The sequence below is a fragment of the Adiantum capillus-veneris genome, chromosome 7, assembly GCF_014529385.1.
Source record: "Adiantum capillus-veneris isolate H3 chromosome 7, ASM1452938v2, whole genome shotgun sequence".
Classification (NCBI taxonomy): Eukaryota; Viridiplantae; Streptophyta; class Polypodiopsida; order Polypodiales; family Pteridaceae; genus Adiantum; species Adiantum capillus-veneris.
The window spans coordinates 40384863-40405202 of record NC_140937.1 but is presented as its reverse complement, the minus strand read 5'-3'; the positions used below and the strand labels follow the sequence as shown (position 1 = coordinate 40405202).

General features: G+C 41.5%; 2 protein-coding genes across 2 annotated transcripts; both read left to right on the top strand.

Moving 5' to 3' along the window:
* The first annotated feature begins 6988 nt into the window (after positions 1-6988).
* On the top strand, positions 6989-12705 carry LOC147453726 (uncharacterized). The gene is made up of 8 exons (XM_086516963.1): positions 6989-7759; positions 7920-9140; positions 9719-9836; positions 9933-10214; positions 10434-10619; positions 12282-12354; positions 12443-12567; positions 12635-12705. The coding sequence occupies exons 1-8, from the start codon at positions 6989-6991 to the stop codon at positions 12703-12705; spliced, it is 2847 nt and encodes a 948-aa protein (XP_086373089.1).
* Positions 12706-15180: 2475 nt separating this feature from the next.
* Positions 15181-19500, top strand: LOC147453725 (structural maintenance of chromosomes protein). The gene is made up of 7 exons (XM_086515829.1): positions 15181-16313; positions 17697-17936; positions 18057-18101; positions 18216-18362; positions 18452-18586; positions 18721-18948; positions 19132-19500. Exons 1-7 carry the CDS (start codon positions 15525-15527, stop codon positions 19186-19188), a joined length of 1641 nt encoding a protein of 546 aa, XP_086371955.1. The 5' UTR covers positions 15181-15524; the 3' UTR covers positions 19189-19500.
* Positions 19501-20340: the final 840 nt, after the last annotated feature.

Genomic DNA, 20340 nt, shown 5'->3' with positions numbered 1-20340 from the left:
GTTAAAAATTGGGAAAATTACCAAAATACCCCTCTAATTTGAGAAAATTCCCAAAATACCCCTGCTTGTGAAAGTAAATTTCTCGAAAGTAAAATTGTTTGTGGGTCTTCACAAGAAGAATGATTGTCTATCGTACAAGATGCTAAAACTACAATTTGCGTTGGTTACGTAGACTTTGGAGATGGATTGCTTCATTATTTTTAGACATAATTGCCTTTTTTGCGATGGAAATTGGTGACAAATTACATAGTGAGCACTCAAAAACGGATCTCAATTGTCAAAAACGAACGAAGATTAGAAAATCTTGAACAATCCAATCAAAATAGATACAAGGGTATTTTGGGAATTTCCTAAAATTAGAGGGGTATTTTGGTAATTTTCCCTTAAAAATTGAAGGGTTGAAAAAGTTATTTTGTAAGGTTTGCTTTGAAGTGAAGCAGTGAGTGACACATGGAGGGTCTCTCCTTCTTGAAAATTTTAAGCTGCATTATATATAGTAAATTGAAGGGTTGAAAAAGTTCTTTTGTAAGGTTTGCTTTGAAGTGAAGCAGTGAGTGACACATGGAGGGTCTCTCCTTCCTTGAAAATTTTAAGCTGCATTATATATAGTATATATCTACTAACATTCTATGGCGCTGGGGTTGAGACTCCACGTGTCGTTAACTGCCACCTGAAGGCTTGAGACAAAAAAGACCTGGCAAAAAAGAGCACACGCTCACAATAACGGCAGCTCCACGCTCTGCCAGGCAATGAAGTTGAGCGGCGAATATGCTTGGTGGGGGCTCTGCGTGGTGACGGCCGAAATTCAAAAGGCTTGCAACAGTAGGACCCACCCCTCAGACTGGCTTCATGAGCTCAGACTGCGCAGAGAGAGAGAGAGAGAAGAAGAAGAAGAAGAAGAAGAAGACTGCCTTGTGCATTCTCGGCAAGCCACTACTATGAGAGAGAGAGAGAGAGAGAGAGAGAGAGAGAGAGAGAGAGAGAGAGAGGTCAAAGAAGAGTCTGCTTCGCGTCTGCAAGGCAGGAAGGTATCCTCCTCACCCATCTTCTTGCCTCACCCATGCTTCCTCGCTTGCACAGGGCAGCCCTCGCCTAAGCATCACCCACATTCCTTGCTTGCACAGGGCAACCCTCGCCTGCCTGGCTCTCCGCCTATCCCACTCTGTTTAGTGCTACCCCAAGGTGACGAAGCTGCATTCCTTGCTTGCACAGGGCAGCCCTCGCCTGCCTGGCTCTCTGCCTATCCCCCTCTGTTTAGTGCTACCTCAAGGTGACGCAGCTGCACGGGCCGCAAGGTGATGCTGCTGCAAGGGCCCCAAGGTGACGCAGCTGCTACAGCATGGGCATGCACATCTGTGCTAGGCATCGTGGCTGGGCACCTAGCCGGCTTTCCGCAGCCCTTGCCGGGGTCACTATTGATGCTGTCACGAGCTTGCTGCCTCACGGGGCTACTACAGGAAGGATTCGAGCTGCTGCACGGGCCTACGGAGCTGTGCTGTGGCTCTCGCACGGGCTGCTGCACGGCTGAGAGAGAGAGAGAGTCGCGGACGGCTACTGCGCTCAATCTCGGGGCTACTGCAGCATGGGATCGAGCTGTTGCACGGGGCTGCTGCACTGTGCTGTGGCTCTCGCACGGGTTGCTGCACGGCTGAGAGAGACGGCTATCGCGCAACTATGCTCTCTCTCTCTCTCTCTCTCTCTCTCTCTCTCTCTCTCTCTCTCTCTCTCTCCCCCCCCCCCCCGGGTTGCATGCATGGTCCTCTCTCACGCTCTCTGTCGCGCACTCCCTCCATGCTCACTATTGGCGCTCTCTCTCTCTCTCTCTCTCTCTCCCATTGCATGCATCATTTAATCAACTATTTAATCTATATTTCGATTGTAGGCAGCAAGTGAGCAAGCCAAGACGAGTGGAGTCGAGGTGTGTGCGAATCAAGTCAACCAGGTAAATGTTTTGGCTAATTTTTATTTCATTTGTTTATTTGCAAAGAGAGAGAGAGAGAGAGAGAGAGAGAGAGAGAGAGAGAAATGACAATTCACCCGAAATGGCCACTAAAAAAAAAACCTAGGTTAATGAAATGGAATGAAATGTTATCTTAATGCCTTTCAAAGGCCAAAATGACCTATGAGACCAAACTGTTACAAAAATTGTGAATGTTTTGGTTAACTTTTTATTTGATTTGTTTTGTTTTCACACAAAGAGAGAGAGATGAAAAGAGAGAGAGAGAGAGAGAGAGAGAGAGAGAGAGAGAGAGAGAGATGTTTTGTTAAATTAATGTTATTAAAAATATAACATAGAGAAAAAGATACTAAATGATATTAACATCTTCAAAGGCCAAAATAACCTATGAGTCCAATTTGTTACAAAAATGTGAATAGCATACCATGTTTGGGTGCTAAATCCATCCTCATTTGCACTCTAGCTATTGAGAGAGTATGGCTCGAATAAAATAAAACATAGAGAAAACGAAATGAAATGATATTAACGTCTTCAAAAGGCTAAAATGACCTATGAGACCAGACTGTCACAAAAATTGTGAAGATAGAGATAGAGAGAACGAAATGAAATGAAATGAGATTGTATATTAACGTCTTCAAAAGGCCAAAATCACCTACGAGTCCAAACTGTTACAAAGCTGTGAATCTGAAACCATGTCTGGGTGCTAAATCTATCCTCCTTTGCACCCTAGCTATCGAGAGAGTTTGGGTTGAATCCTTTGTTGTACTCTTTGTTGATGTTATGTAGCCCCGCTCCTCAATCGTGGCCGTTGTGATCTCCGTAGCTCCTGAGAGAGAGAGAGAGAGAGAGAGAGAGAGAGAGAGAGAGAGAGAGGTCCAGTGTTGCTTCTGAACCCTACAAATTTTAGATACAGAGTTAAAGTGTGTGTGTGTGTGTGTGTGTGTGTGTGTGTGTGTGTGATGGGAAATAGAGCTAGAAATCTATACTATGAGACCAAATTGTTACAAAAAATGTGAAGATAGAGAGAAAGAAATGAAATGAAATGTTCTACTAATCTTTACAATTAGGTCAAAAGGCCAAAATAACCTATGAGACCAAACTGTTACAAAAAATGTGAAGAGAGAGAGAGAGAGAGAGAGAGAGAGAGAGAGAGAACGAAGTCGAATGAAATGAGATGTTATATTGACGTCTTCAAAAGGCTAAAATCAACTATGAGTCCTAACTATTACAAAACTGTGAATCTGATACCATGTCTGGGTGCTAAAAGACTAGAAAATACTTCTACTACTAGAATCCATCCTCATTTGCACTCTAGATATCGAGATCGAGAGAGTATGGCATGAAATGTTCTACTAATGTTTCCAAAAGACCAAAATGATCTATGAGACCAATTTGTTACAAAATTGTAAAAGTTTTGACCTAAGTCTAGGTAAATTAGGTTATATTAACATCTTCAAAAGGCCAAAATCAACTATGAGTCCAAACTGTTACAAAACTGTGAATTTGATACCATGTGTGGGTGCTAAAAGACTAGAACATTAGTAGTACTACTACTAGAATCCATCCTCATTTGCACTCTAGATATCGAGAGAGTATGGCTCAAATCCTCTATTGTACTCTCTGCTATGTAGCCCCATAGATACATAGCCGTCTGGATCTCCATAGCTCCTATGCTTGATCTAGAGAGAAATAAAATGAAAGGAAATGTTATATTAATGTCTTCAAAAAGGCCAAAATGACCTATGGCACTAGAGGGTTACAATGTGTTGAATCTGACACAAAGTCAGAGTAACAAAATGAAATTACCAAATGATAAAATGATAAGATAAAAGTACTATGGGATTCTAAACTGGTAGGCGTGAACTAAGCCGAGAGAGAGAGAGAGAGAGAGAGAGAGAGAGAGAGAGAGAGGGGGGGGGGGGGGGGGGGGGGGGGGGGGGGGGGGGGGGAAAACACAACAAACACACATAAGAGACAAAGAGTTGGAAAATGAACTGAGTTGAAGGATACTTACACACATACACACGTGCATGGGGGGGGGGGGGGGGGGGGGGGGGGGGGGGGGGGGGGGGGGGGGGGGGGGGGGGGGGGGGGGGGGGGGGGGGGGGGGGGGGGGGGGGGGGGGGGGGGGGGGGGGGGGGGGGGGGGGGGGGGGGGGGGGGGGGGGGGGGGGGGGGGGGGGGGGGGGGGGGGGGGGGGGGGGGGGGGGGGGGGGGGGGGGGGGGGGGGGGGGGGGGGGGGGGGGGGGGGGGGGGGGGGGGGGGGGGGGGGGGGGGGGGGGGGGGGGGGGGGGGGGGGGGGGGGGGGGGGGGGGGGGGGGGTTGCGTAGTCTTGAAAATCAAGGCATGATACTCAAAAGGCAATCCCAAGAGAGCCTTCATACTGAACCAAGATGGTATCTTTGTCTCCAAATCTACCTATGCTATTCCAATGATAGTTAACATAACCAGTTTGTCACTCTCATACGAATAGTTTCAAAAGATCCCAAGGTTATAAGTACCCTGTTGTAAGAAATTCAAGAGGGAATTTGGACAATCAACATCTTCTTCTTAACAATAAGATAAAACACCTGATTGTTCTATACATCATGCCGAGTTTGATAATTGTGGGAGGAGATGATGTCCCAAAGAGGCAAGGACTGATCTATTTTCCATATGATGCAAACTGAGGGCTTCTCTCCTAATGCATTTACATATGCATTACTGTTCAAAATAATCCATAGTTTGATCACCAAAAGGTGACCGCATGGATAGAAGATCACATGAAACCATTATAGATTTCAAAAAGGGTTGGATAGAGAGAAAAACACGTATGATTGAAGGATCCAGTATTGCTTCCGAACCCTATCAATTTTAGATATAGAGTGAAAGTGAGAGATAGAGAGAGAGAGAGAGAGAGAGAGGGAGATGGAGAGGGAGAGAGAGGGATGGGAAACAGACCTAGAAACAAACTTATTTAAAGAGACATATTGTAAAGTCAAGTTTTGTGGATGAAGTCCTAAAGCAACTACACTTACAATGTCTCTCTTTTTTTTTCTTAGGAACTTTATGGCACCTAGGGTATCTGCTAAATGTTTTGGTCATGGATTGGAAGCGATGGAGATAGTAATGGATCACATAATGATTCACTACTCTCCGAAAAACAAAGCTGACTTCTTTCAAAGCATTGTTCGAGGTTTCTTTCTGGGTGTTACTATAGAAGAAGCTTGGAGAACCTACGACCGCACTTGCATGACTCAAGATGGGACACCCTTTCACCAGGTGTTTGTCAGAATCCAGAATGATCCCAGTCAATGGTTTCGCAACCTACGCCTTTTGCAGATTCGAGTAAAGATGGGATATTTAGATGCCCTCTACCTTGATTCTGAGTTAGGTTGTTGTTCTATATCTGAAGTTTATAGCAAAATTAATGCGCTAAAGAGCATTGTAGGACCTGATATAGATAGATAATCATAAGGAGCCTATTTTCATGCAACGTGCTAGTGCTAAACGCACTTTTTCCCATTCTCTTTTCCCATTCCAAATGTATATGGGGTTGAGCATGTATTGAGCAAAACTTTTATCTACTGAACAAAAGTGATTCATGAGTAATTTGGTTTTTTTTCCACTTGTCATCATGCATCACCTTGTTGTTTTTTTCATTTTACAGATCTAATAAAGATGATGTATTTTTTAATTCCACTGTAGTTTTTTGTGTACAGTAAAATGGAGATTAGTTGTGCCATTCCATTGGCTATTGCAACCAACGGCTTGATATCGTCTGTGATAGCTGTAAGTGCATTAGCCGGTGAAGAGGAGATATTGTCATCTCTTCCTACTATTCGCAATGTGCGTGCAGCAAAGAGAGCAGCTCGAAATGTCAGGAGGAATAGTGCACCTGCTAATGAACGGGAGATACTTTCATCTCTTCGTATTCGAAATGTGCGTGCGACAAAGAGAGCAGCTCAAAATGTCGAGTGGAATTCGAAGAAGCAAATTATTGAAACCTTGCTAGAGATCGAAGCCTCTTGCAATAGGATGAAGACAATGCAGACCAATGTCTCTGATGTGGTTGAAACTTTAAGCTCTGCATTGGAGATTGAAAGTGGGATACTATGGAAATTGCAAGAAGAGACAAAAGCATTAAACTTGCAAAGATTAGAGGGTGAGGCATACATGAGAGAGAAACTTTCCAAAGTTGAGGATTCTCAAAAGATGATATTGGCATCTATTGAGAATCTTCGAAAAGAGGCTTCGCGGAGTCAACGTGAATGAAAAGGACGAATGCAAGACAATAATCTCGACAAATCATGCCAGGATTGAGAAGTATCGTCAACAAGCTCGGTGCTTTGACAAAGGTTCAAGGTTCAAGAATTTCATATATCCGAGCTACCTCAAATGAATTAAGTGCTTTGGCTAGATTAGTTCGACCAAAGCAGCGTCAAGTTTCTCGATGACCTATTCCTACTAATCCTACTAATGGTAGAAATATGTAATGTTTTTGTGTCAAATGTATTTAGTCCTACTTATGGTAGAAATATGTAATGTTATGTTGTATCTTCATCAAACTGTACTTTTTAATTGAGTCACTATCAATGTGTCAAATGTATTTAGGTCAGAGGATATAGTTAGATGTCCCAATTTATATTGATTTTTATTATGCATAAGAATGTTCTTTTAGTGATAGATCCAAATTATATTAGGTATATTGTATTTATATAAGATCTATTTGCACCTGATTTCATAGATGGTATCTGGACCACGTATATTATCACCTGGTCATGCACGACGTAGTCGACTGTGTGATGATTTGCGAAAGGCAAGGCTCCAAATAGCGCGAGAGAGAACAAGGCATTCACTACAAAGTACTATTGGAACTTTATTGGAGTGCAATGAAAGGCAAAGCATGCATGATGTACATGAAGGAAACTCTGAAGCCATGAATGTTAGGACAACAATGAACTTAGTAGAGGGAAACTATTCTAAAGTAGAAAAGCATTGTTTGTCCATCCTCTTTGAATATCCAACGTCTCTCCTTTTACATCACAAGTCTATGGCACCGGTTCTATCCAAAAAGTGTGTGTTGCACAATTTAGGAAGCTTAGATTATGTTTGCTCCAAATGTGGAGCAAAGGCCTGGAAGGACGAAGGAAAGACTATCCAAACATTTGTGGGTAAATATTGCTGCTCTGATGGAAAAGTCCAATTACTTCCTTTGAATGAGCCACCAAATGAATTGAAAGATTTGATGAGCTCAACCACAACAAGAACTAGACAGTTCTTACAAAACATTCGAGGATATAATAATGCATTGGCATTTGTGTCTCTTGGTGCCCATATCGATGAGACTATTAATTATGGTGGGAGAGGTGTATACACTTTTAAGGTTCACGACTCTGTCTATCATAGCATTGGTTATTTAGCGCCAGTCGAAGGACAAAATGAAGTCCCACGCTTTGCACAATTATATTTTTTTGATACCAAACATGAGTTGAGCAACAGATTGCATCATGTTTCAAATTTAGATCATAGTATTCTAGAGTGTTTACAAGTGATGATGCATAGAGTAAATCCTTATGAAAATGCTCTACGATCTGCTGCTTCTTTGTCTGAAAATGCTATGGTACCCAATATGAGGATGGTTATTGCGGAGCATCGTCGTGATGGTTGGCAATATCTTGCTCCAAGGGGTTCTGAAGTTGCTGCAATTATGCCAGGACAAGGGGATGATAGAAATATTGGCTATCGCGACATTGTACTAAATTTTCGACACAGGGGGTTTGAAAAGAATCTCCAGCATGCATCGAGCTTACATGTCCTTATTGTATGTTTTATTATTTCCAAGTGGAGAGGATGGGTGGCATCTTTATTTATAGACTACCGATGGAAAAAAATTGAGTCAAAAGCAATATTATGTCTTTCGCTTACAAGTAAGAGATGATACTGTGGAGTGTCTTCTATGAGGAGGTAGGCTATTAAAACAGTATGTCGTGGATGCTTATAGTACTCTAGAGGAGTCACGGCTTTTGTGGATGCGAAATAACAAAAAAACACTTCGTGGTGAAGTGTACCAAGGATTGGTTGACATGGTTGAGGCTAGAGATGGCTTAGAGAGGGCTGAAGGTCAAAATGTTGGCCGTAGAATTGTTTTGCCTTCATCTTTTGTTGGAGGTCCAAGATATATGTGCCAACTATTTCAAAATGAAATGGAAATTGTTCGTAGTAGGGGAAAACCGGATCTCTTCATCACATTCACATGTAATCCACGATGGAAGGAAATAGATGATGCATTACTACCTGGACAAAGTTTCGTTGATCGTCCTGATCTGACTGTACGAGTGTTTTATCAAAAGTTCCAAGATATGATGCATTTACTTATCAAGAAAGCTGTATTTGGGGAGGTGATTGGACATGTTTCAGTGATTGAGTTTCAGACAAGAGGTCTTCCTCATGCACATATATTGTTGATACTTGCATCCGAATATAAACCCACAGATACATTACACTATGACAAGTTGGTTTGTGCAGAGCTCCCTGACAAGAATGTGTTTCCAGAATTATTTGATGTAGTGAGTCATTGTAATGTTCATGGGCCATGTGGTCCTTTGAACCCACGTTCTCCATGTATGGTTGATGGTAAGTGTAGACTCAAGTTTCCACGAATATTTTCTACGTCTACAAATGTAAACGAAAGTGGAAATCCTGTGTATATGAGAAGAGATGATGGAAGGTTTGTTACGTCTAAAAATTACAATTTAGATAATCGTTGGGTTGTTCCTTACAACCCTCTCTTATCACTAAGATACCAAGCCCATATTAATGTGGAGATTTGCTCTATTGTCACTGCCATGAAATATCTTTATAAGTATGTCTACAAGGGACATGATCGAGCCACTGTTGTCCTTCAAGATGGTGAAGGAGCTACTGATGAGATCAAGAGTTATCTCAATGCACGTTATGTTTTTGCATCTGAGGCTATGTGGAGAATATTTGGCTTCGACATGCATAGTGAAAGGCCAGCTATTCAACGATTGCAAGTACACCTTCCATTGCAGAATATGGTTACATTTCAAGATGGTGATGATGTATCACATTCGCTAGATAATGAGCAAAATAGAAAAACTACCTTGACAGAATGGTTTATTGCAAATCAAAATTATCCTGAAGCAAATAGATTCACATATACTGACTTTCCAAATGGTTGGGTATGGAATAAAAGTCGAAAGGCATGGTCTCTACGACACAGGGTGTTTCTATTGGAAGAATGTATAATATTGTCCCTACTGCTGGTGAGGTGTATTACCTACGAATGCTTCTCAATATTTGCAAGGGATGTAAGTGTTTTGAAGACTTGCGTATGTATGATGGTCACATCTATGATACATACAAGGAGGCATGTATAGCTAGAGGATTATTGCAAGATGATGGAGAATGGTCAATTTGCCTCCAAGAGGCAACTTTTTTTCAAAATGGAATGCAGTTGAGACAACTGTTTGCAATCATATTAGTCTTTTGTGAGCCACTTCATCCGACTGCTCTATGGGACAAGTTTTGTACTGAATTTTGTGAGGACTATGTTTATGCCCTAAGGATGCGTATTTCAGATGCAAGTGTGCGATTTGATGTGGCAAAAAATCAAGCTTTGCTTCATATAGAATGCTTTTTGCAACAACATGGCAAGAGGCTTTACGATTATATGTTGCCTGCAATAGACTCAACATTGGTATCCTTAAGTGAAAATGGTGCTATGGCTGAAGAAACAATGTTCAATGTTGATGAACAGTGTAGTATAGCAGATTGTATGGAAACTTCCTTAAATGAGGATCAGCGAGATGCGTATCACCAAGTGCCACAAGCTGTTGACACACATTCAAGGACGGTATTTTTCCTAGATGGTCCTGGTGGCTCATGAAAAACTTACTTATATAATGCACTTCTTTCACGAGTGCGAGGAAGTTGTAGAGTTGCTCTTGCATGTGCATCCTCGGGTATTGCAGCTTTGCTTTTGAGTAATGGAAGAACTGCTCATTCTAGGTTTAAGATACCTTTGGAGCTTCACTCTGAATCAACTTGCAATATAAAGGTAAATAGTCAACTTGCAGAACTTCTAAGGAACGCAGTTTTACTTATATGGGATGAAGCTCCCATGACACATCGCTATGCGTTTGAAGCAGTGGATAGAACTTTAAGAGACATTATGCAGCGAGATACTTTGTTTGGTGGAAAAGTCATTTTGCTTGGAGGTGACTTTCGACAAATACTACCTGTTGTACCAAAAGGTAGTCGTACAGACATTGTAAATTCTTCGTTGTGTCATTCTCACATATGGAAATACACGAAGATACTGAGGCTTACCAAAAATATGCGTATAGTTGATTGCGGTTCAAATTCACTTCAACAAAGTTTTTCCCGTTGGGTGCTTAGTATTGGCAATGGGGTTATGGATGATGGAGGAGACTTAGACAGAGTCAAAATACCTTGTCACATGATGCTTCCAGGAAATAGTTTGGCAGATTTTCTAAGCTTTATATATGGAGATTTGTGTCATTTGCAAGATCATGCAACTTTTTTCAGAGATCGAGCAATACTTGCTCCACGGAATAAAGAGGTGGATTTAATTAATGACTATGCATTGCAAAGAATGCATGGAGATTGCAAAGAGTATTTGAGTGCAGATTCAATTTGTATGTCAGAGGAAAACACACATTTGTACACAATTGAATATCTCAATAGCCTTACTCTTGGTGGTGGTTTTCCACCTCATGCTTTAGTCTTGAAAGAAAATGCTCCTATCATGTTGCTGCGCAATTTGGATCAAAGACGTGGATTATGCAACGGAACTAGATTGATATGCAAGCAATTTCATCATAAGGTAATTGAGGTAGATATAGTTACAGGATCAAATATTGGAGAGAGAGTTTTTCTTCCAAGGATTGACTTTATTATTGGAAGCCATCAGGGGCTTCCATTTCAAATGAAGCGTCGTCAATTTCCAATCAGGCTTGCTTTTGGGATGACTATCAACAAAGCACAAGGGCAAACACTTGGAATTCTTGGTCTATATCTTGAGTCATCGATCTTCTCTCATGGACAGTTGTATGTTGCAATGTCACGTGTACGAAGTGCAGCTTCTATAAGGATTGTTGTCAATATTGAAAACACTAAAGCGGAGTGTTACTACACTCCAAACATTGTATTCAAGGAAGTATTACAACTAGCGAGCTCATAACAATAAGTTCAAATTGACATTGTGGTTCTCACTTAAAGTCAGACACACTTGATGTTAAATTTTATTCATATCTCTTAGATCAAAGTATTTCCCACAGATGGACCCTCGACGCAGTGCTTCCTATGTAGTGGGTCACATCACTGAATTCATTCGAGGTATTTATCTTCTTTTTTAAATTAGTTTATTAACGTGACCTATTATTTTCTTGAGAAGATTGGCTTATACATTGACTTAATCTGTTGAAGATCCACCGCAATGGAGGGGAAGAGTTTCTGCTTTGTTTTTGGTGATCTTATTTGATCAAACTCATATTATATTGTAAGAGTTTTTATATATGGTATATTTGTAGTTTTAAGCTTTTATTGCTCTACATAATTCATGGATGTCTTTGCAGAGATCACTTCCATCGAGGTTTTATCATCGTAGGTGTTTATGAAATGCTATACTTAGGTAGAGATATGTCCATGGAAGTTCTTGGATATTACCATGTTGATTTTTCTTCAAACCACGAGCATCGTCAAATTCAAGTTAATATTTGGTTTGTGAGTGACGAGAGGCCAGTCAATGCACAACAGGTGGGGGTTGCTGGAGACCGCACTACACCATATCGATTGAGGATATTTACTCAAGTTGAGACACCACCCCGTATCTTGCAAAATGTATACAACATAGGTCCTTGGACTTATAGAATCCCTAATGTGGTCTCTCGAAGGCTACACTTTGAATAACTATTTTGTATTGTCTCTTTGTGAAGTTGTGAAATTTCAAAGTCTTTTGAATTGCTTTCATTCCCCCCCTCTCTCTCTCTCTCTCTCTCTCTCTCTCTCAAATCCTTCACTAAAACAAAAGAAAGAAGGACATGATTCTCTACGACATGATCGTCAAAGTCTTCTTTATTCTATTTCATATTTGTTCCTCTTAAACTTCCAAATCTGTGTTGTTAGAGCAGATAAAGAATGGCACGACACATCATGGTTTCGTACACCCTCAATGATGTACCTACTTATGTTAGAGGTATGTAAATGTAAAATCTTATCTTTGTTACTTACTTTTACCATGAATGAGAACTTTTTGGCCTTTATTTGGTATGTTTACACATGTAACATTTTTTTTCTAGATCCTCCATTGTGGAGGGGTCCTGCACATGCTGAGGATATTGTTCGTATTGTTGAGGATTTTGAGATCCTTCGGTGCGTATAGCTTGAACTTGAATCCATATGACGTTAAATGTATTGTTACTTTTTATGTATGAATGGTTGGTTGTTATTTTCGTTGCAGGCTTCAATATTATTGCAGACATACTGTCTTGGCATTATATGAAGCACGATATTTTAGAAGTATTGTAGGTTATTATCACATAGAGTTTGATATAGATGATATGCAAATCACTGTACGAGAGTTAGGTATGCAACACCCTTTCAATTGCAACTTTTCATACGGTCCCTATAAAGTGAATGAATGGATGTTTAGAATCTATTCTTTGGGTAAATCACCTCGACGCCTCGGTCGCAGTGTTCGACGTGTCGGACCTTGGATCTTGAGAGTTCCAAGTAGAGTGTGTCGTAGGATCAACTTCTCTAGATGATCGAACACTTTGATCCATTGTTTATGCATTCTAAGTACCATATTTTTTTAGTTACCGTTGGCTTAATCAAGTGGATTTTTATCTACTACATAGGTTAATGTGTGTGTGTGTGTGTGTGTGTGTGTGTGTGTGTGAGAGAGAGAGAGAGAGAGAGAGAGAGAGAGAGAGATTCGCGAATTGCTAATGTAGGTTAACATGGGTCATGATGTATTGGCTATTCTCCCAATACATATAAGGATGAATATATATTTGAAAGTTAAGCAAGAGTATATTTGTCAAGGATATGGTACATGGTTTTGGTGGCATCATTGGGTGTATTCATATGCTGATGGGTGGTATGGAAATTGTGGACGGTTAAGCATTACACTATGCAAAGTGTCACAAATATTGAGCGAAATAAAATTGATGAGAGTCCTACAAGAACTACATATGGTTGATATTTATTATATCAATGTTTGTGGTTGTGATATTCAGTTGCTAAAGATATATCACAATCACAAATCTTACAGTTCGGATGAAGAGTTTAAAATTTTGAAACTAATTGTGAAGTTTATCAATGCGGTATATTGGAGTGATCCTCATCTGTCCAATTATAGAGTAGAATATGAGTCGTTGTAAACAAAAAATTTGAGGTTGTTGTAAAGACTTTGACCTAATGAACCTCTTGACACTTTTTGGCATGACAATTAGTAATTGAAGTGTTCGTATTGCGTTTATACTTTTTTAAAATGTTTAAGTGGCCATGTTGATCATCTCTCTCTCTCTCTCTCTCTCTCTCTCTCTCTCTCTCTCTCTCTCATTTTAAGCTTTGAGTACTAATGTTGTCTTCTTTTCTTGCAGCCAATTAAATGGCCCACGAAATTGTGAATATTTTTCCAAGTGTAAAAAATTTTATTGTTGATACCTTTGAAGAAAATTTGTTACCTACTGAACGGGGATGGCAATGGGCATGGGAAGTGATTGAGAAAAACTACACTGTTTGGGGGTCATATGTAGATGAAGAGTTGGACACGATTTACATCAAGTTGCTTGATCCCTATTTCTTTCCCAGCATTAGGCTCATGCTCTTAAAGCAAGAGCTTGGGTTGATTCATCATTACAAGATTTACTTGAGCTGGGTTCAAAAAATAGATTTAAGAGAAGTTTGTAGAGCTCCAACGCAATATCTTGATCCTGTTGAAATAGCACGACTTAGAGTGCTATGCAGATATATTCCTAAGCCTTTTTGGCAATAATATAAACTGTTTAAAAAAAAATAAAAATATGTCTCTTTAGTCATGTGCTTTTATGTAATCTATCTATCTCTCTCTCTCTCTCTCTCTCTCTCTCTCTCTCTCTCTCTGCAAAAGGGGTTAAATTTACCAGGAGTAGTTTAAAGGGGCCAAAGACAGAAATCGTGTGTGTGTCATGGAGAAATGTATAAAGATGCACACACACACAAACACATACAGAGTGAGGTGGTAAGAGCGAGCGAGGCCCGCCGGTAGGCGGGGCGCGCGAGCTAGTAGTATAGATTTTTTGAGAGGAAGAGAAGAGTGTGCAGGTTTTTTAGGTCAGTGAGAGTCGGATGAGAGAAAACTGATGGGCGTAGAGAAGCTTTGCTGTGCCCTCCATGCGAAAGTTTTGTAAGTCGGACCATATCCTCTCATGCCAAATCATGGCGAGGGCATGCGTGATCACTATATCACATGGGCAGCTTGAAATGGGATCAATGGTGGGGGAAAAAGGCGAGGTGCATCGATCATGAACCGTAGGATTTTGGCGGTGCAGAGGTGGCTCGAATTCACACGCCCTGAATCTACAAACCTCAATGCTTCTAAACTAACATAATATGGAGGAAGGGGGAGCCTTTGAGAGAGAGAGAGAGAGAGAGAGAGAGAGAGAGAGAGAGAGAGAGAGAGAGAGACCGCTGATCGTACTAGTTTTACGATATGACACACTCAATTCCTCTATATATTTCAATGAAAGCATGAGGCGTAGTGGTTAGAGCACATGATTTGCTACGGGAAGGTTGTGGGTTTAAGCCACGTGGTGTGGACTAATCCGAGTTTATTTTTCGTTCCGAATTTACAACACAAATGTGCACGGGGCCAGATCCCCCGAGCCATAGAGCCCTTTTGAAGCTGCCGGTGTGATTTAGTGTGGAGGGTGGCCTTGTAGGGTTCCCCTAAGGGTACGTCCTCTTGTATGCTATGATTAAATTCTCCAGCTTTGAAAGAACCTGGAAGGCACAAGTTGCAGGCAATTGTAAAAATTCAAAACCTTTAAATGTTCTCTGTTGGATACAGAAATTATAAAGTAATTGCAAGGCCTTCCCCTTCCCGCCTGCCCCTAATTTGAAATTGCTTTTCTAATCAGCAAAATTTTACGGGTCCCTTTTCAAGTTGTACAAGTGCTGCTCGCGGAAGATTCAAAAGCTTTTCGAGAGGTGCGTGAGCGAGACAAAAGGCAAGACAAGGCTGTACAGAAGCCGCTACTACCTTCTCCATCATCATCATCACACACACACACACACACACACACACACACACACACACTTGCATCTCCTGCATTCGCCACAGCTCTTGCGGATCCTCTCCATTCTCCTTCTCTTTTTCTGCTTGAGCTCACTTCCTGCATCCATAGCTCTCCTTTCCCAACTCCCTGCAAGCTGAATGCACAGCTTCTTGCTTCCATCGCTCGTTCTGCTGTGCAGATTTTGCATCCGTATGCATCAAAATATAAGTAGCCTCATGAATTTACTGCAAATCCGCAATTGAACGCACATTTGTTCAGATGCCCAACCGACACGTGCTGAGGAATGTGCATTCGCCTGCAGGCTATGGTAGCAGGCGCACCAAGAAGGAGCCCGAATTGGAGGCAAAGAAAACTAGGGGCCGCTCTGTGAAGAAGCTTGTTCGAAGCCTAAGTGACAGCTATGCTGCGGTCACGTCCCCTCTCACATGCAAAAAAAAGACCTCTTGCCAGAGCAGAACCCCATCTCTCAAGACAATGAAAACAACTGCAGCCACCAGTTTGCTGCCGTTAAAGCCCTCTCTTTCTGTGTCGTGCAGGCCTGTTATGCAATCTGCATCAAGAAAGGACTCACTCTCGATGCCATTGAAGCCAGCTTTTTCTGTGTCCTGCAGACCGGTAATGCAACCTGCATCCAGAAAGGACTCTCTTGCTTCAATGGTGGCTGCGTCCCATAGGCAACGTGCTCCTGCCATTGGATTGTCAAAGAGACTCTTGCATGCGACCCCTGTGTCTTTACCGAGCATGCATGTCAACAAGAGGCGCCTTCAATCAACGGAAGGTGACCAGAAGACTACAATTATGAGATCTCCTCCTTCTGCCCTTGCCCCTCGCCACCTACAAAATGCTATTGATGGAGGCAAGACTTCCAGCTCTGCAATAGAAAACCTCACAGAGATAGGGTTATACCAAACATTGCGCTTGGAAAGCAACGAGACAGTACACAGGCAGACGCGCCACGCTTTGGAAGCTCTGTCCAGTGATTGCAAGAATCGGACCACGCTGGAATGGCAGCAACTAGAGGCTCTTCTTAATCACAAAGACGATGAGGTACAACCACTTTGTTCTTTCAGGATTACCTGTATATTCATACAGCATGGTGTCAAAACGATTATGTATGGGGTCACGCAGCTGGACTCATCGGTGCTGTGTCGTTTGCTTTATCAAACAAAAAGAACTTTTACTAGGTCTTGCCTCCCAAAGCCCCTCTGGGTGCTTGTTCTTCATGTCTCAATTGCTGGATGTTGCGTGCATAAGGAAAAATCCTACTAGAAACTAGATTCAGAAGACTGGACGAGAAGTAAGTATAACTGAAATACATGCCATGATTGGGATTACAGATTAAGATTACAACGAATATGATTACAGAGAGAAAGTACAGCCGACAATAGTGCCTGTAATGGGAATGGCCTATGAACTTAGAGAATAGCGGAACTAAGAGAATTAGAGTGAGAAATTTTGAGAGCATAGAGGGTGAACTTAATTGGTAGTAGCAACTCTATCATAACACTTAATTAACTAAGCATGAACAATACTTTTACAAGAGAGAGAGAGTGTAGAGAATATGACAACAGTTGAGGACCGGATTTATGTGGCGTTGCAACTCATGGTGTAGGCAACAGATACTAAAACTCCTAGTTATTGTGGCCTTCGGCAGATTTCAAATGAGGGAAATTTACAAGTGCTTTAAGTTAGCATACAGATTCTTATGGGCCATGGCCTCACACGAGAGAGAGAGAGAGAGAGAGAGAGAGAGAGAGAGAGAGAGAGAGAGAGAGAGAGAGATTTCTTCACATGGCTGCATAATCTTTGATGTATGCATGAATGGAAAGGTTGATTGTTGCAATGGTTTCTTGCAAAGATTAAATTACTAGCTGTGTGTTTGAGGACTTGTCTAATCACATTTACACATTGATTCTCTGGGTCCCTGCTTCTGCATTTATATTTGAATCATTGTCTATTGGCTGCATAGTGGCCAAGTCCCAGAGACTTACAACACCGCATCTACCCGTGACAATTTTTTTAATAAAACTTTTCTAAAGAGCTACCCAATGTTCAGGAGTGTCTTTCTTAGACCTGGGTTTCCTCCTTGCCAAGATGCAAACCGGAAACACTAGTACAGTTTTCTAAATTTGTAGGATTTTTTCTTGTGTACTTAAACCGGTTTTTCTTCCCTTTACCTTGGTTTGCAACTAGCTAATCATGATTTTCAACCGGCTCAAGGCTAAGCTGAGGCAAACCTTTCCTGAACACTTGAGCTACCATGGTTTCTCACATCAACCTAAACATTCTTACTGGCTTCTTCTTTAAGAGTGTGTAGAATCCCAAACCCATGAAGTGTGTAAATAATTTGAACCAGAGCATTATTTTCGATTGTCTCTAGCTTTCTGTAGATATTGAGCTTCTCTTTGTTTCTGGGGGTGGGGGTATCAGGTTGAAAGGCTTCAAACAGCAGGATTGATGCTGAAAGAGCTTTGTGTGAAGCAAGATGATGAGATCAAGACACTCAAGGCTGCATTTCCAGCAACATTGAGAGAGGTGGCCGATCTCCGAGAGGCTTGTCTAAAGCAAGAGAAGGAGCTGGCATATTCACGGGTGGCACTTCCGGCGTTGCAAGCACAAATCACCTCCCTGAGTGAGCAGTTGAGCTCTTTGACTGAAGAACTTACACAGGTAAGGGGTTCAATATGGACTCATCCAAGCAAAGCTATTGTGGCTTTTTGATTGTCTACTTCAGTGTAGAGTTCCAAGTTGTACACCCTTGCTAAAGAACTTATGTTTGACTGGCTGTAGATGAAGGCGCTAAAAGAGGCATCATCAGAGAAAGTCTCTTCCCATGTAATTTGAACTGCTAATGTTACCATGCTTCTCAAACTCTTCTTCCAATAAATTTTGCTATGTCTTGATGGATTTTTTGACATGATTTTGGTCTGCTATTAAGGAACTGAACAGTTTCATGATAGGGAAGCTTCACACAGCAGTAGCAGTTGTTTGTCAATGGAACCCTCACCAGTGACCAATGGATTCTTGGAGCATTTAAGACACAGCAGAAGAGGACGAAACATTCCAACAGCTTGCCAAGAGCAAGGACCAATGCCGGTTAACAAATCTTAGTTTTGCTTGAGATCTTGTGAATTCCATGTTTTTGCACATGCAATGGATATGGTCTCATATAACTTGTTTTGCAGATTCGAGTTTGTGAGACTGCAAGCAGCAGCTGCTCAAGTGTCACTAGCATCGAACGGAGTTCTGAAATGCTGGGGAATACCAAGCATAGAAGGGGATTCAGTGCAGTGCTGTCTGTAGAACACATGCTAAAAGGGGTAGGATACTGTATACGATAAGCTATCATTTCCCGCACTCTTACTTCAAGAATGATTAATGTTGCTCGTTGACTATAAGCTATATGTGAAAAGCAGAGTTGGATCCTAAATACGTGCCAAACCTTTGCTTACAGAGTGGAAAGCGATCAGGGAGAAGGCTTCTTGTAGATAACGATATTGTACACACATTGCGAGAGCTGGACAACTTCGCCGACAGGGAACAAATGTTGCTTCAGGCTAGGTGTGCTGATGCTGTGAAGGAATTAAGATCTTCCTCATCTCGGTTCGCCAGTCTAGAGCCAATCAAGTCCATCTTGACGTGTGCGAGTCCACAACTCCATGAAGAGTCTCTGGAAAATGAGGTAATTACTTTTCAAAGCGCATCTCATCTTTGAATTGGAATCGGAGCTCCATATTGCAAAGTCGAGAATGCTGCATAAGTTGACATACAAATTCTACTTAGCTTATATATGTCATTTTGTCTTTCCATTTAATGTTGAGAGTATAGATGAGAAACACTGAAAAACTTAGCATATCTGTGTCAGAGGCCGAAGATTAATCAGTTGCCCAAAGAGAATAAGTGGAATTTGAGGCCCACATGAGAATTCATTTCGATTTTTCGATCCATTGGAATGTTGAAGTAGCGGGTTTGGAATGCAATCACAAGGGCTGCAGCTGGCCTTCTGCTTTGCTGAGGACTTGCTCGGCCTTTACCTCTTACAAAGTCTTGGCCACACAGGCAGCAATCTCTCTGCCCTTGCAATGATCTCTCTTCCAAGATTCATAACTCTTATTAGCACCTGATCAAGACGCAGCTTGAAATCTTGTTCCATTAATCTCAAACTTCCAACCCAAGCAACCTAAGTTATGGAGTATTGGTGTCATTTACAGCGATGCCTTGCTATTTGTCGTCATCTCTTTACCATTGTCCATGAATCCATAATTAACACAAGTGTTATAATAACCCGAAATGTTTGCATTTAGTGTAGACAGATGTTTGAGAGAGCGATTTGGTAAATTCCTTTGAATGCTGCATGTGTAGTAACCCCCCGAAAAGAAAGGAAATCTCAAAGGTGAAGATCAGTGATTTGTAAGCTCAAAGGTGAAGATCAGTGATTTGTCAGCTATGAACTTTGCCTAGATTTGTAAGCTCTTTACCCATCTTAGTTTATAAAGAGTATGTGAAGAAGCTATGTACTTCAACCTTGCATTGATCCGGCCTCTCTCTACTGAAGAAGCCCCCCAGTGTCTTTCCACCTTTTCCAGTTAGAGCTGTAACTCTCTCCACCTATAAAGTGGTGCCATCTCAGCTAAAGTGCTACCCTCTCAACAAACCTATTTTAACTTTTCCAATCTGTATTGCCTTCACATGGTCTACAGTGGAGGTCATCGCTTCAGCTTTCCATTCTTTGAAGCTCATGCATGGCAATTATTGATGATGTGAAGTTGTGGGTTCCTTGCTGACTAAGAACTGGGCAAGGGTCCCCTTGGAATGTAGGCAATGGACTTGTCCACTGAGCTCTTCAAGAAGTTAATGGTATTGCTACATTAAACCTTCGATTTTGATTGAAATCTTTACTAGATCCATTCGTTGGTTTCTTGCTATTTCAATCTCTCAATCAATCAAAGAGCAAATGATACTAGGCCATACGATCAGAGACCTTCTTATGGTCATTGTCCTTTGCAAGAACTCTAGCTTTAAAGCCAACGGGATTTTAAGTGGTGGGCTATGGTGGATTCATGGGTGCGTAAGG

Bases quoted from the DNA above. Each gene is read 5' to 3' on its own strand.
- LOC147453726 (XM_086516963.1), top strand. From the start codon at position 6,989: ATGGCACCGGTTCTATCCAAAAAGTGTGTGTTGCACAATTTAGGAAGC. The intron at 9,141-9,718 runs GTATGGAATAAA...GTTGATGAACAG, and splicing joins CTGACTTTCCAAATGGTTGG to TGTAGTATAGCAGATTGTAT. The intron at 12,568-12,634 runs GTATGCAACACC...ATGGATGTTTAG, and splicing joins AATCACTGTACGAGAGTTAG to AATCTATTCTTTGGGTAAAT.
- LOC147453725 (XM_086515829.1), top strand. From the start codon at position 15,525: ATGCCCAACCGACACGTGCTGAGGAATGTGCATTCGCCTGCAGGCTAT. The intron at 18,363-18,451 runs GTTAACAAATCT...CTTGTTTTGCAG, and splicing joins AAGAGCAAGGACCAATGCCG to ATTCGAGTTTGTGAGACTGC. The intron at 18,587-18,720 runs GTAGGATACTGT...CTTTGCTTACAG, and splicing joins TAGAACACATGCTAAAAGGG to AGTGGAAAGCGATCAGGGAG.